The 16,229-nt window shown below is 43.7% G+C and overlaps 2 protein-coding genes across 5 annotated transcripts in view; both read right to left on the minus strand.

Moving 5' to 3' along the window:
• Window positions 1-1,399, minus strand: part of LOC103976988 (E3 ubiquitin-protein ligase makorin) — an 8,266-nt gene extending 6,867 nt beyond the window's left edge. For 2 of the 4 annotated variants that reach the window (XM_065098216.1, XM_065098215.1), the window contains exon 1: window positions 1,171-1,399. In XM_065098216.1, the coding sequence (XP_064954288.1) occupies window positions 1,171-1,181 (11 nt within the window). In that variant the 5' untranslated portion in view covers window positions 1,182-1,399. The remainder of the gene's footprint in view (window positions 1-1,170) is intronic. The other 2 variants (XM_065098217.1, XM_065098218.1) reach the window with 1 other exon arrangement.
• A 5,723-nt stretch (window positions 1,400-7,122) lies between these two features.
• On the minus strand, window positions 7,123-10,009 carry LOC135606880 (zinc finger protein WIP2-like). Its single transcript, XM_065098221.1, has 3 exons — window positions 9,881-10,009; window positions 8,908-9,550; window positions 7,123-7,848 (listed from the first exon to the last, which is right to left on the minus strand). The coding sequence occupies exons 1-3, from the start codon at window positions 9,886-9,888 to the stop codon at window positions 7,402-7,404; spliced, it is 1,098 nt and encodes a 365-aa protein (XP_064954293.1). The 5' UTR covers window positions 9,889-10,009; the 3' UTR covers window positions 7,123-7,401.
• Window positions 10,010-16,229: the final 6,220 nt, after the last annotated feature.

The raw sequence follows: 16,229 nt of genomic DNA on the forward strand, positions 1-16,229 counted from the left end.
CATCTCACTTAACAGCATGTGAATGCTTGGATCCAAATGCTAAACACTTGCATAGAATCAACATATTACAAGCACAAAAGATCTCGAGAAGCAGCATCAGATCTTTTCATCAGAATGCTGCCACCATGTCCATTTAGAATAAAGGTTGTTGATTTTATGCCTATCATAGCCTCAGGAATTCAATAATATTCCAATTAAATAGATGTATACTAGCCTTTATCTTTCTATCCGTAGGAAGTTATCAATTCGTCAAGCAAACATTCTATAATATGAACTAAAAATGTCCCTGGCAAGTTCCAAGCCTATGTTCTCTACTTTAAGGTTGTTAGCAACCATTATAAGTTGTGGCAATGTAAGTATGACATTGATTCTGCTTCCACTGCTGGAAAGGATAACGGTGGCTTTTTAGCTAGCTCATACGTGGACGAAAGGCATTAACAGGAAAAGGTCTAACTTATATGGTGATGGATCTTGGTAAGGCAATCAAGGTTAGACATCGAGAAAACCTAGAAGCTCCTCTAGTATCTTGTCAAGACATTAAACCATCAAATTAGATTTCCTGCAAGTTTTTGTTGCCCCACTCTACCCCACTCCTCCTTGCAGTTAAAGTAGTGGATGGTTCTGCCTTGAAATCTTACAATCTTGTGGTTCAATCTTCTACTACTACGGAAACAATATGCAAGCCATATCCCTCAACAGCGTCTTCCTTCTTTCATGAAGAAAGTGGTGGATGGTTCTACCTTGAAATCTTACAATCTTGTGCTTCAATCTTCTACTACTACGACAACAATATGCAAGCCATATCCCTCAACAGCATCTTCCTTCTTTCATGACGGAAGAAATCAAATTTGATTAATTTCGCGAAAAAGCAAACTGGCAAGGATGGATTTTGGCAATAATATGAACAAGAACCCGCGGACACATGAACATAAATGCAAACGCTGAGTTCTGACGGGACCACCAAGGGATCAGATTCCATCGACGATATCAGAAAACACAAAATTATGTTCATACGAACCAGAAAACATCAGGCAGCAGATGACACACGTAGATACACAAGAATCCCACTAAAACAAAGCCAAGCATATCAAAATTCGCAAGAAAGAAGAGCAGCAACGATGGCGATCGACCGAAGAAAACGTTACAAGAAGGGACAATAGGCAGGGATACCTCTTAGACATCGTTGACAGCGAGAGAGAGAGAGGATGAGAATGAAGACGAGATGAAGACCGAAGAGTGAAATGGTGGGGAGGCGAGAGAGAAATTAGGAGAATTAATTAGCCCCTATTTTGATCGGTTGGTTCTTAGGGTATGGTGCGGCCCGCCCTCGCGTCACCCACCGAGCACGAGGAGCCGGCGCGAAGCAGTCTCTGGCGTTCCCTTCGTCCACGGAAATGGCAGCAATGTAATTAGGACGAGGAATGAGAGTGGATGGCCTGCAGACGTGGTCGGTTTGAATTGTCGGAACGCTGCATCGAACGGTCGACATGTCTGGGATGCAACGAACGACGGTGATCTCGTGGCGCGGCCCAACCGGTGGACAGCCCATGAATGTCCACAGACGAAATCAAATCATTTTAAGAAATTTTTATTTCATTATCATATATTGGTGTGAAATTACGTTGCTGTCGATAATTATTTTGTATATTTCACATTTTCAATCCACTTAAAATTCAGATATTGCTTGATCCAGATCCAGCGGTGGTGATCTAATTCTGGCAGTGAATGTTAAAAGACACGTAATGCACGCATCGCAACGCAGTTCATTTGCATGGATTACGTATTCGTAGTGTCTCCACATCCAAATCTTTCGTCCATTACCTACGGAGTTACCCCAAATGACTGCCACTCTCTTTTCCCCTTATATAGTTTAATTACACAGCGCATTTTACACTTGTTTCCACTGAGGCAAGAGTTCTGCAGAGTACACTGAGGAGTCTTAGTTTGTGTCGTCTTGAATCAGAAAGTTCCTTGCTGAACATAGGTAGGAGACACTGAAAGGACTGAGAAATCTTAAAGTATAACTACGAAAGAACGAGACCGTCTCACGATTCTGCGTTGCTTCTGTAAGTTTCGGGATCACCCTCTGAATTAAGGCCTGTTTCTTTTGCAGAAAGTTAGCTCCAGTCCTTGATCTGGATTCTTCTGCTACAGGAACAGCATCATGTAAGTTAAGTACCAGTTGACAAGAAGAGGCATTTGCATGAGGATAATGGATTAGTTTGGACATCTATGCAATGGCCCAACCTTGTTTTGCATTAACTTACTCTTCTGCTTGTATGTTCTTGAATGTGAAGTTGGATCATCCATAAATTGTATGTTCTTAAATTACTCACGGCTTCAGGTTGTCGAAAATCTTCTAAGAGTCTAGACTCATCTTCTCCTTCCCAAACTAATTCGATGACATTTAGTGCAAATTTGAAGTACAACACATCGTCAGATTGTGTGCTCTTAAATGTGAGGTTATATCAACCGGAAAGTGGTCTAGTTCTCTCCATTCTACTCCCAGGAAAAGAAGAGCATATGTCGTTTGATTGGATTCTTAGAAGTCCAGTGAAGCATTAGGAGCTACCTATAGCTCCGGGCATCCAATGGACGACGAGAGCTTCTCTATAACGTATCATGCAACTCTACCTTTTATGGAGGAACTATATATCCTTATGGAAGTAGGACAAAGGTGCTATCACTGAAAGCGGAGAAGAAAGCAAAAGTCTCTTATTAAATAAAGGGAAGAGCACTAGATCTTGTCTGCTTTATTGGGAAGGGGAGATCTTTCCTCGCATTTACACCAAGCTCGAATGCGTCATGGCCCCGAGAAAGTGAAAGAACACCCTCCTGCTAACATGGCCAAGAAAAGAAGGGCTTTCCTCTGTTTTGATTGATCTTGCAGGTGGTGCGTTCAAAGATCTCCCACTTCTGGACTCGACGCGATGCTGTAATCTTTCGGATATATTTTTACTCTCTCATAAACTTTTGTTTTCCCGAAAGCTATATTTTGTCGAAGGCCTTTCTTGATCCTCTCATGACGCGCTCGGCCATGGATGAATGAAGGGGCAGCAAAAATAATTCCTTCGAACTAGGCAGTAGTCTATAAAGTCTGACAGAGTACGGACGCCACCATCTCATTGTCTTTGTGGCCGCAGATCTACTCTTCATAACATCCCTTCTACCTCTTTGAATCCAACGTAAGATTTACCTACACCAAGAAGTGTTCGAGCAGAGACACAGATTCTCACCCGGTCTAACTTGGTTCTACGGTTGTTCGTTGACTTGGTTTGATTTGACGATACAACGATCTCGACCGTCGGATCTGTAATGTCGTCCGTCCGACATAATCGTGACCACACAGTTAGAGAACACGTGGAATCAGACGACTGCGATGGATCGATCGATTGAAGTCGTGGTCATCTTGCCAGGAGAATAGTTCTGTTCCGGTGCCACAAAAAACCAATCAGTCATCAGGTGGGTGGTACTGTTGGAGCAGTGATCCAGTTCTCTCTCTCTCTCTGCACTTGGAGATTGTAGGACCATGTTGGTGGGGCCTGGCCCACACTTGTATCTGTAAAATGAAAATACCTCGAAGAAAAAGATGAACAAAATGAAAGAACCAAATGAGGCAAAAGAAGGCAAGAATAATCAAGAGACAGATGCATTGGGTCAACTTTAGGCTAGAAGGGTCAGTGAATTTTATCAAAAAGAAAAAGAAAAGAAGAAAGCAAAAAGGAACAATGGATATTGAGAGAGATGGAAAAGGAAAGGAAAAAGTGATGGTGCATCTCATACTTAGTGGAAGGAGCTTTTGGAATGATTGGTTCATCCATGTAAACACTATAGAGTACAATGTGTGGACTTATAACTAGTAGCTGAGGGTTGTGCATGCAGCAATGGTAACAACTGGTCCTACCTCTCTGGGATCTTAAAGCTGTGTTACAAATCTTCACTTTTAGCAAGTCGACAGCAGTGTTCATGTAACATAGTGGATTTGCTTTTGTGGATCATCACATCTTTCTCCCAGAAAAGAAGGGGGAAAAGTTTGGGTCTCTTCCTCCTTCGTATCATGTTCATTTTATCTCTGCAAGTAAGACCCATGAGGTAAATCTTGACAGTGTTTGGAGCTGTGTCTACAGCATCATGCTTTCCTTGATGCTCCACGACACTGTGGCTGGGAAACCTTGTTGTCTTTTTCTCCAGAAAGAAAGCATGGCGGAAATGCTCTTTTTGTCATCTTTGAGCCATCATCCTTCGTCGCTCGTCAGGTGCTCTCTCTTTGATCTCTCTTCTTCTCGAGGCACCGCCTTTTATCCGACGAGGAGAGGCTCGGTTGCATACACCTTACAGATTCTGCACAAGCCAGCCGGCGAAGCTCGCAATCGACAGTGGAGAATGATCGGTTGGAACAGGAGATAGTGTAACGATGCACTCATAAAGCGGATTTCTCTGCTTGCCATTTCCTTTTCTACCTCTTTTTGGCTTTAGGTAACGTCGGGGGCGTCTATGTAAGTAATGCCCAATCTAAGTCGCAGCTCTCATGTTGCATGAGCTACTTTTCTGTAGGTACAAGAAAAATACAAACATGCATGCATGTATTCCCTCGTCTCGTCCTGAACAAGGCTCCTAGTTTGACTACTATTACTAAGTGGAACGATGAGAGACTTGTAAGTTGCAGCAATCGACCATCTACGGAAGACAACCTAGTTTAATCAGCGAGTTGTTGGTCCGAGGAAATCGACAGCATGCCTCGCCCACGTCCCTCGCCACCCTCGTAACTCCGCTCGAGGGGGACAACGCTGTCTCTCCCGTTGGAAAGTGAACAGCGAAAGCAATAAATATATTCTCGCTGACGGGGTCCAGTGTCTCCTTTTCCCTTGCAAGGTGAAGAACAGCGGTAGGCTTGCGCTGTCATGAACTACGTATGAACATGACAAGGAGGATTTGCAGAGGAGAATTAGGTACGCAAAGGAAGGCTAGCTCTTGGGATCTTAACGTCACAACTACTAGTCAGGGCAAGTCCATAAATTCTCATGACTCGTGTGGCGGCCAACTCTCCATGTCCCAATCCATCTTGTCAACTGTTCGCAGCAGCCTGACCTCTCATTGTTGGACTTGAGTCATGTTCTTCGAGAACAAATAAGTTGATAAGAAATGCCCCCTCTTGAGTGCATGTCTGAGCTTTCTCATTGGAAAGGCTACCTACCTACCCCTTTTACATCAAGTTAATCGATTAGATGCAAATAGGGCACTCGTTTCAAGTGGACGTCCACGAGTAGCAATCCTACTCTGAAGAATTTGTGCAAGTGACATAAATGGAGTTATGAGATGGAAGAAAGGTGAGGTTGGAAACGTCTAGTGAGTTGCTGCCATTTGTAACCATAGCTCCCAGGTCTAATAAATGGCGTGCCGAGAAAGGTCAGACGATAGTGGCCAAACTTCTACTGGTACATGAATGAGTAGTGTTATGATCGATTAGTTTGTAATAGTCAAGTTCAGTAATTTGGATCGTGACATGTCATATATTTCGTCTTAGCTTTCACCTAAGACATGAAGCCAAAGCAGAGGACATCGAGATTGGTATTTGAGATGTGAAGAATCCAATGTCATGAGTTGGTGTACATGTGATACATAATATCAAAGGCCAAATGCATATATTCATGCAGATAGATTGATCAGATGAACGTAAACAAAGATACATGATAAGCTTTTGGATCGGGTAATGGATCTAGAACCGTACATGATTCGATAAGGTCATTGGATGTAGAACGAGGATGCAGATCCGGAATTAATTTCGGATTGGGGTTGGAATACCTACGGAGCTCCATCAGCCAACAAGCCTGGATGTGTGTCATGCTCGGACTCTCTCGATGGAAGACAAACAAAGTGCAGAGAATAGAGAATATGTGACAGAGCATTGAAAAGGACAACTGGGCAAGGCGTAAGGATCAAGTTTGGGGAAGGTCAGGGAAGTGTGGAGCCTCTCTCACGTTGGGGAGGGGCTACTCCCAGACACAACCTGATCACTCTCCCTCTTCCGTCTACTACAGTACACGCAGACATACTGATGATGGACTGATTGTGGTCTGATGTGACCCTTCGGCACGCCTGCTGTTGACTGCTCTCCTTCTCTCCCTCTCCCTCTGCTCATCATAAATTCGCAGCAAGAATAACCCGTTCTCCCGTTTTACCGCTTGTGGCATACGATATGTAGCTGTATCGTTCTCTCTCGAGGATGATGACAATCATTCTCATAGATGCATGTAGAGGAGCAGGAGAGCATGATTTGCTTACAGGGTTTTGAATGTCTATCTGACGGGCACTCGTATGCTTTGGAAGGCATAGCGGACCATACAACATGACGAAGAACAAGTTGGGCGGTGGTGTGATAGATTCATGCAACCCTTCGAAAGACAGGTGAAGAATCTCCCGTTTGAGACGCTTACATTTGGAATTATCTGGTCTCTTTGCCTTTACAGGCGGCGCATATGCAACGCAACGACAGGAAGGAAGACAGCCTTCTTTTGTGGAAGAGAAATCCAGGGAAAATAGTTAGTTTTAATTACTAGTACATGAACTTGAAGCCTGGGAGTTGAAAGGAGTGTTAGTAAGGTCTGGTCTCCTCCCTCTTTGGTACAGTAGATCAGAATAATAACTCTATAAGAAGAGTAGAAAAAAGGATTTCCCGGACACTCATTATCTCGAATATTGACATGGCATGAGGATCTAATAAAACAACAAGCATCCTCATCCTCATGATATATATATATATATATATATATATATATATATATATATATATATATATATATATATATATATATGGTATGTCTCTCGTGTGTAATTGTAAGTGATTCATTGAAGAAGGAAGAAGTGACATTCACATATTAATTGCATTAGCAGTAAGTAAACGGCATTTACTACCGTTGTGCTGCGACTTTGTTGCTCTCTTTCCCTAGAACCCAAAGGAGAAGAGAACCAATAATATAGCAGTTATTACAAAGATGATTCTAGGGACAAATAAGTAGAATATACTATGAATGAGAGGAACACACAGCTTCCGGACATGAACACATTGCTTTCTTCTCTGTAAGCAGTTAGCTTTGGGGTAAGAGGAGAACCAGGAAAAGACAGTAAACTGAATCAGGAGAAGATATAATAAAGCAACACGGATGGAGAAACATGTTTCCCAGAACAAGGAACACAAAGAGGCAGCTCATCGGTGCCTCAGAACATAGCAACCTATGACTTGATCACTTCATTACAAAGGAGATGCTCCTTTACAGGACCTTAGCCCACATGGAGCTTCTAACTTGGCATGGCACGGACATAACCATAACCAAGAGATAGAAAGAAGAAACATTATGAACCGGATAGTGAAGGCCGGGGGGATCAGCTAAAGGTCTGGCCATATCACCTTTGCTCGTGTGGTTGATGGCAGTCTTGTTCGATCTCTGATGATGGATCATCTTCCTCCTCCAAGCAGTTGATGCCATACGCAGCGTGCCCACGCCCAAAGGCTTTGATGTGATCCTTCAGCGATCTCTTGTGCTTGAAGTCGGAGCCGCAGATGCAGTACCACAGTTTGCCACAGTTCTTCTCGTGGGTTCTCCAATCTCCCTTCACCGCAAAGGCCTTACCGCACTTGCGGCACATGAAGGGCTTGATTCCATGCTTCCTTTTATAGTGAGTTTGGAGGGTCCTGAAGTCCTTCAGTGGCTTTGATCTTGGATGGTCTATGTTGTTCCTGCAGCCGGGAGCACAGCAATAGCAGGGTAGCCTTAGCATTGCCGTCGGTTGGATGCCTCTGAGAGACTCTGGCCCCTTCCTATACTGTGATCCATGCCCCCACATATGCATCTATCGTACAACACAACGGAAGACACACTGAAGTCATGATATCAAAACCATTAGAGATCATCAAGATCTTTTGAGAAAGGTATGTCACGTAATGTTCTCCTCCAAAAGAAAACAAGGATAGGAAAAACCGGTGCACTTATTTCAGTTGCCATTGATTCTCTTTTGTATTTGAATTACTGGTTCGGGTATTATATCTAGCTAGCATAGCAAGAACTAATTGCACAAGAATTTGAAGACCTTAAAGGAAGGAGAGAAAAAGGGTTTCTAGCTAGCAGTCAATGAAGCTATATCATGTGAAGTACACATGTCTGACGGATGAGAAACAGCCCTTAATATATCAAGGAAGAATTATTCTTCCGGACATCAGCGGTCTGCACAAGATTTATACTGATATAAGATTGCGTCGCTCTTTTTCATCTGCGGCTGAATCTGAAACCTTGCCGGTTGGTTTGTCAGAAACAAAACTTCAGAAGGGCTCGCAAAAAATTTCAGAAAGATTTACTGCATGAAAACCCCCCCAGAGAGAGAGAGAGAGAGAGAGAGAGAGAGAGAGAGTAGCAGATCGCCTCTCAGTACTGTTTTAGGAAAAGCAGCTCATTTCTATGGCTTTATATGAACTCCAATTCCTGAGTCAGTGGACCGAGAGCTGAAGATCATGACTAGCCTTGAACTATATGAGCCATCCTGAGAACTGAAAACCTTTCAGTCATATTTTTTTTTTGAGAGAGAGAGAGAAAGAGAGAGAGAGAGAGAGAGAGAGAGAGAGAGAGAGAGAGAATTCACAACTACCAGTGCTTCACACATCAACAGCTCCAAAAGGAAAAAGAAAAAGAAGTATGAGGAGCGTAGCCTATGTCAAGTTAAATCACATAAAAGGAGGGGTAAAAATCGGCGTCCGTCTCGGCGACCTGCAGTAAAATATGGAGCCAAGTGCTACATAGCTCCCACAAACCTTTAGGATGCAGAAAAGAACCCTTGTGGAACATAGATCTCATCATAAAGACCTGACATGAGAAGCAAATCGAAACAAGTGCAAGAAATAGAGGAAGAAACGGATACCTGCATGTTGTTGTATCGATTAAAAGTCTTGTAGCAGACAGGGCAAGAGAACTGGGTAGGTCCAATAAGGATTTGAGAAGGAGTAGGAATCCAGTACTGGCCTTTGTTGAGCCTTCCTATGGGATTGGAAGGGTAGCCTATAGGAACCACGTCGTCACCACCTTCGGTTTCCTTCTCCGCACTATGATCTTCCGAGGTTGAGGGGAGTCTTGATATCAGATCAACTGCACCGGGGCTCGGGAGGCCTATGTGGAGGGCCACAGTCACCGCATCGACTTCATCGTCGGCTTCATCCTCGATACGTGCGGCTTTGTTCTTGGCCCCTTCGGCGGAGGCACTGCACGAGGTGTCCTCCTCCTCTTCCTCCTCCTCCTCCTCCTCCTCCTCTCGGTGCCTTGTGGGGCTGAGGCTGAGGAGAGGGAGCGCCTCCCTAAGAGGAGGGGAAGGAGGATGCCTTGGGAGGAAGGAGCTGGTGTAGCTGTGCGTGATGAAGCTGTAGGACTGAGTGGCAACTGGTGGCGGAGGTGGGGTGGAGGTGAAAGAGTAGTGGTTGTAGAATCCTCTGGAGAAATTAGTGTAGGGATCTGCCATGACAGGAGATGGACGGAAAGAGAGCAGCCCGATGGATATCTGTAAGGGTTGCCTGTTATAGAGAGAAGGGGCAGAGAGAAAGAGAGACGCTTCAGTAACCAGAATAAATAAACGTTCAGGACTACAGAGAAGACTAAATAATTCATTAGAGAGAGACAGAGAGAGAGAGATCTAGAGAGAGACAGGGAGAAGAAATGCCTGACTGACTACAACATGGAGGAGGGGAAAGTTAGAAGAGAAAGAAAAAGCAAAAGAAGGGAAAAAGATGGATCGAAGAGAGTCGTGCTAGAAAATATAGGGGACTTGCAACAAGTATACATGTATGGACTAAATAATATAATACTAACAATAATAATACCACATACAAACATGCCATACATACCACACCATCAACAGGAAGAAAGAAAGATAACAATTGTCGACGAGATTGGGAGCCCAATCTGTGGCTTGGGTTGGATGCTGTCTACAACTTGCTTTCCTCTTCTGGGCGTTGCCGGTGTTAATTTAAGTGGGAGTCGGAAGGAGTTCCCCCGTGTGTTTGCTTGCTTCCACACGGGCATTTGCGTCGGCGATCGAGCCACACGGTCGGCTCGGCTCTGTACCAGCCTACCAATCCACCCCTCATCCCGAAGCCAACCTCGCTTTGATCTCGGTGCGCTCCATAAAATACTATGCATCCCCACACGCACTCCTACCGCTTTCCCCCCCTCGTTGTTCGTATCGCTTCCATGCAGCAGGTTTACGTCGCACCTTCCGCACTTGGTCTAGACCACGACGACACCGATCGGCTTAGCATAGCACCGATTGTTTGTGACTTAGCATGGAAGACTCGCACACACTTGAGAAACATCATCCTACCTAAACCAATCTCATATTCTTGTATATTGGTAACTTAACTTACGCCATGTTCTTTTCAATCTTGCATGTACACATGTTCTCGTTTTAACAAAGGGTTGCGATGTTTCTACTTGTCCGGCTCAGCATCGGTAAAGCACCTTCCTGTTCGATCTTTGTGTCAGCCACGTTGCATTACGAATCATCCAATGATGGCAACTACTGCGTTGATTTGAGGTCACCCAAATGAATATGAGATCGACTGTGTTTTGCTTGAACTTGATAAGATTATAGAGTTTCTAAAAGCACAAGCTCGGATCAAACACGAGCTCAAGTCGTCAATCGATTTGTATCCGATATCCTATCAAACAAAGCCAGGATTGAGTACACCAGATTCATGCATGTTTCATTAAATTCATAGTGTCAATGGAGATTCATTGATGTATGCTGGTTATTGAACCGAAGCTTTTCTTCGGATAATTATTTGGTGCGATCCAATTATTTAGCAAGCTTACAATCTCATATCTGAAATGCGGTTTGGTATCTACTAGCAGTCGACAGATGTTGATACGAGCTACGTACTATGACAATATCCTTCCTATTAAAGGATTCCATTTTCTTAGATTGGGTCTAATTATTTCTTGTCTATCAATTGTTTTGCATGCATCCAGTCTCCTATTATTAGATTCCAATTTCATAGATTGGATCTACAAGGGATGGGAATTCAAACTGCTAAGGATGACCGGTGACTGGGTCTCGTTTGCTCTTGGAGGCATGGGGTTTACCTTTCATTTCCTCATTTGAGTTCCCCTCTGATGGCGAAGGTCATGATGGAGACCCGAAACCTATTTCCTATGCAAGTCTCAATGAGAAAGCGTCTTCTGTGTTCCATCGTCAATTAGCTCGTGAGAAGATTGCGAATGGCTGATAGGAATTAGGTTAGTCTCCTGAAAGCAACGTAAGTTCTGTACTACGAGCCATGCATGTGATCACCTATGTTGTCCTTAACTCGAAGCAAAATCCATCGGTATTTGACCAAGCAGACCTATCTATCTTACTGTTGTTCGAATATGAGTCGTCGTACATCGATCGCAACCTTTTCCCAATCCTTGCGTCGAAATCTTTGCTGGATGCCAGACGAAGGCGTGCATGGGTGAGGCAACTTTTTGATAGGCAGAACTAATACAATATCTAAAACGCATGAACACGATTTTGTTTCTGAAAAGCTGCACAACGTGAATCGAAATTCCAAGAAAAGACAATAATGGACAAGGGCTACAATGGCTTCTGTTGTGGCTCACGTTTAGATGGGTGATAAGAGAGAGAGAGAGAGAGAGAGAGAGAGAGGAGCCTTAAATACTAATGATTCCAGAACTCGAGGTGCCGAAGACGAATGATGATGATAGAACACTAACACAATCTGGTTACTATGGAGGAGAGATGTCATCCACCGGCCTGAATCCAGTTCACTGTAGACATGGCAGCACAGCGTGTTGTGATGGTAATAGTCAACAGTGACGCTATGAATAGGTTCAGCCAACTCTGACTTCGTTATAGGTGTACACGTACATACATATATCATGAACAGACAAGAAAACGCTCTTCTAGATAGTGAATGAACATTTGTGTTGATTAATCCTGGATGAGAAAGGAGAAAACTTGCCTTGTCTTTGATCCCACATGGAACTTTTTAGGTGCACAACGAAGACAATGTCACACAGATCAACGTACTATATATGCTAGTGAATTATTCGTTCCTCTGAAGATAGAGAATATGTATGTGAAGTACAGAAGGAAAAGCTAGCCGACCAGATCTCACGGCTAGAGTTGCAGCTTATGGACATGGTCTACTAATATCCAGAAGTCTGGTCCTCTTACAGCTAGCATACATTGAGCTTTGAAGACTCTCTCTCTCTCTCTCTCTCTCTCTCTCTCTCTCTCTGTGATATCCATGTCCACAGTTACTGAGCTAGTTGAACCCAGTAGTACTGGTTGTTTCCTGACAGTAACCGGGTCCAGGAGCGGCCAAATGGAAACCTGATGCACCAAAGTGTCCACTGCACCAGATGATAAAGCTAGATAAATGCCAACAGTAGTTTTGGTGTATTGTGCTGTAGGGTCTGGAGAAGAAGGCATAGTTCCAGGGTGACATTTCAGACCGACACACAAGGTTCAAGGTGTGCGTTGGCAGCGGATATGAATAGCGAGGGAATTGAAGTAGAATAGTAGCCGGAGGAGGGTTGAGGAGAGAGCTGAGCGTTGAGGTAAGCAATAATCATTGCTGCAATTAAATCACAGACAGAGTCCGATACATGTAGGCCGAATAGTTGGTGCAAGAAGAGAGTACAGGTACCCAATGTCTGATTCATTTATGGGACGCCATTAATGGAAGAGGAGGGATGATTCCAACTATACATAGATTGTGATCTGCTCTTTCTAATGTCAAGTTGGGGTGACATGCGTTAATTAATACGTACATATCTGCTTCTGAAGGAATCAAGTCGCTGCTCCAAGAAATGCTCCCTGGAAGGAAGGGGTGCGAGCACATTCACGGGTGTGGCAAGAGCCTCACAGATCTGTGGGGTAGTTCCTCATAAACCCTTCAACTCTCAGATAGCTAGTCCACGGCATGCGCCTGGATCTGCACAAATGACAAAGCTTGCGTGCTCTGTGACAGAAGGCAGATTTTTGGAGCATCCCCTCCACTTCACACCGGATAGTCATTCTTGCTCAAAGACAAACCAGCGTCAAGTTACAAACAGCTACTTACTTAGGTTGCTGTTGGAGAGGAAGGGGGGTGGGGTGGGGAGAGGGTCCAAGCTGCCATGATTGGATGCATAATGAGCTATCAGGAACAATGAAGTGCACGGAGACATATACACATAATAGAATGAGAGAGTGCGTGAGAGAGAGAAACTTGTGGGTCTATGGAAAGGAATGTGTCTGCAGCCAGGTAGATTCCTTTCCTCTCCTACTATCTCCGGAATATTACACATCAATCACTCAAGTTATCGGAAAACCAAGTCTCTTCTTGCAGTTCTGTCATAATCCGATCAGACAAACACACATATGAAAAGAAAAGATGACGGAAATGCATATCCTGATAGGTGTCGAATACAGATTTTTTACGTCCAAGGCACTAAAATTCAACACTCGACTGATCCACTGATCCTCCATAATATTATTGCATCTGTCACTGGGATTCCAAAACATAATGACTTTCACGATAGAAAGAACAGCTTGCATATGCAGTAACAGCAGCATTAATTGCAGCGGCAACAGCAATATCAACAACAAAAGAAAATTCTTCCCAGTCGAACAACAACAGTAATAACATATACTAGTTAGAGATACCAGTCGCAAGTTTGATACTCAACATGTGCAGCAGGCAACGACATGATTGTAAAAGGAATATCTGCAGAAGAAGGGGGAAAAGAGGAAGATTATTGTTGCAGTGACCTACCTTACTTGCAAGCACTTGCAAATGGGGGCAAGGGAAAAAGCAAGCATCACCCAACCTCTTTGCTTTTGCTTTTAAGCACTAATGATTCTAGGCTTTACTTTGGTTCGGGGTCACACTCTGAGATAAGTGGCTCACTTTGATTATGATCAGCTAACTAGGAAAATATATCTTGCTCTTTATTACATGTAAGGATTGCATGAACTAAAATGGGGTGGTTTGAAGACATTTAAATACAGCTTTTTTTTTGGTACTCGCAATAAATCTTCATTGTTAAAGCTATTGCAATTGTTCATTACTTGTTTCTCTCCAGGAAACTGTTTATTCCTTAGCTTTCTTTAATCAGAATCAAAGTTAAGTAGTCAGACACTTTTTTAGAAAAAGAAAAAGACAAGAATCTTGGTTATTTTTATGACAAGGATGGCTGCTTTTCTCACAATCTATTTTCCTTCAAAAAAAATCTCTTTAGCACTTGGAGTCAATGATGATTTCTGACAAGGTTAATATAGGGTTCTTCCTGTGGGTTTCTAGGTGTTGGGAATTCTGCAATTGATATAAGATGTAGCATGTAGGTCAAGTGGATAATCATATCTGTCCTGCATCTTTAGTTAGGTAGCTGGGAGTGGCATCAATCTGACTTATGCAATTGCTTTGGTTATCTTTTCTAGTGAATCTATGCTTCAAAGGCTACTTCTGATCTCCCTACACAAGTATCTTCCAATTGGAACAACATCTAAATGCCTTCTCACCAAACTTGCAATGTGAAGAAGCATTCATAAGTGTTGTTAAAACCTGCAGTGACTCATCTACTTGAACTCGTTTCCAATTTTATGGATGCATGACCATCTAAATTCATGGTTTCTTTTCTCCTCTGGTGTTCCAAGCTGTGATGCAAAGATTATGGGACTTGTTGTGTTGTCTGAAAAATCAGCAGTTTCCGTACGTGGACTTGTTGTAAGATTGTGCTTGTCATTTCTCTTTCTGATGCATTCCTCGCAGTCCCAGCAGCGCAGACCGAAGGTTGCCCAAAGGGCACACCATGCATCTTAGGGAGTTTGACCACCGGGTTACTGCCGTTCATTCCTCGGGAGGTCCATAGGAACTCAGCTCAACTTGATCACCACAAAGAGCGCAAGCAAAAGGATTACTCACCTCTGACTGTGTTGTGGCAAAGCTTCATCTGGCACGATGCATCCATCTTCTCGGATCGAGAGAGACCGCCATGGGAATCAGTTAGTTCTCCTTGCAATCATGAGGGGGGGAGCTGTTGAGTGACATGACTGCTGTTTCAGTCGCAGCACAAATCGTACAGTTCATTCCGGGACTAAGCATCTGGAGAAGCGTCTGTTCTGATCTAATGGTAATCGGACAGCAGGACATGCTGTGGACCCAAAATTCTTTCCTTCGCCAAATGACTCTGCTCTTCACACAGTAGCGTTGCTTCCAACTGTCTCGTCCTTGCCACCAACAAGATGCTGGAACTAGTAATTGCTACTGCAAGTTCATATCAGCACTTCCCATGCCAGCAATAACTCAAGAAAGAGGGAGGGGATCATGCTCCTTCTGTAGCTAGTTTCCAGGACAGATTGCGCTTTTCATTGTTCATACAAGAGGAATGAACCAATACAGATACATGCAAGCAGGTAATGAGTTGCAAAAGCTGTCCAAAAGACCAAAAATAAAAGGAAAAAGGTGAACTTTCTTGTAACTCTGTGCTTTTCTGATAGATGCGAAATTGTACATGTGGCCTGGGGCCTTTGTAACATGGGCATCGGTCGAGGAAGAGGTAATGTAACTCGTGGTTTTGATGCTGAGTTACGGCTCGCCTCCATCCATTCAAGATCAAAAGCTGAGAGTTCTCTGAGGAACAAAAACAAGTAAAGGAGGAATCTTTCGATTCCTACTCTTTCAGTCTCAAAGCATAACTGTCAGCTGACATGCCATCGGAAGCAGCTTTCTTCACGTCATTCTCAGCACCTCATCTCAGGTAGCTCTCCGTGTCCTCACCGATGCTTAAAAGCTTGGTTAAAAGGTGAAACCTTCCTTCCAGTCTGCCTCCGAGTTGACGCTACATCAGACCCGTGAGCCTTTAGGCTTCTCTGCAAGCTGGATTCCTTTTGTTCCTTTTTCTATTTCATTCGAGCAAGATCTGGAGTGGCTACAAGAAGCCCCAGAAGGAAAAAAAAAAAGTACAGAAAGGAGGGTACAAAGCAGGAGAGAACAGATGGAACTGAGACCAGGTGCTAATTACGAATCCCATGGTCAGGAAAACTTTTGAGGCTTGGGTGACAGATCCTTTTGTTGTCTGAATATTCAATTTCCAGGAGTGTTTTTCCATCTCCGTCTCTTTCAAAACCTCTCTACAAACCGGATTCCTACGCATTTTTGATCCTGCAGCGGACAGATCTTCTAACTCTATGCAACATCTTCGTAGCAA

Source organism: Musa acuminata, chromosome BXJ2-3, assembly GCF_036884655.1.
Source record: "Musa acuminata AAA Group cultivar baxijiao chromosome BXJ2-3, Cavendish_Baxijiao_AAA, whole genome shotgun sequence".
Lineage (NCBI taxonomy): Eukaryota > Viridiplantae > Streptophyta > Magnoliopsida > Zingiberales > Musaceae > Musa > Musa acuminata.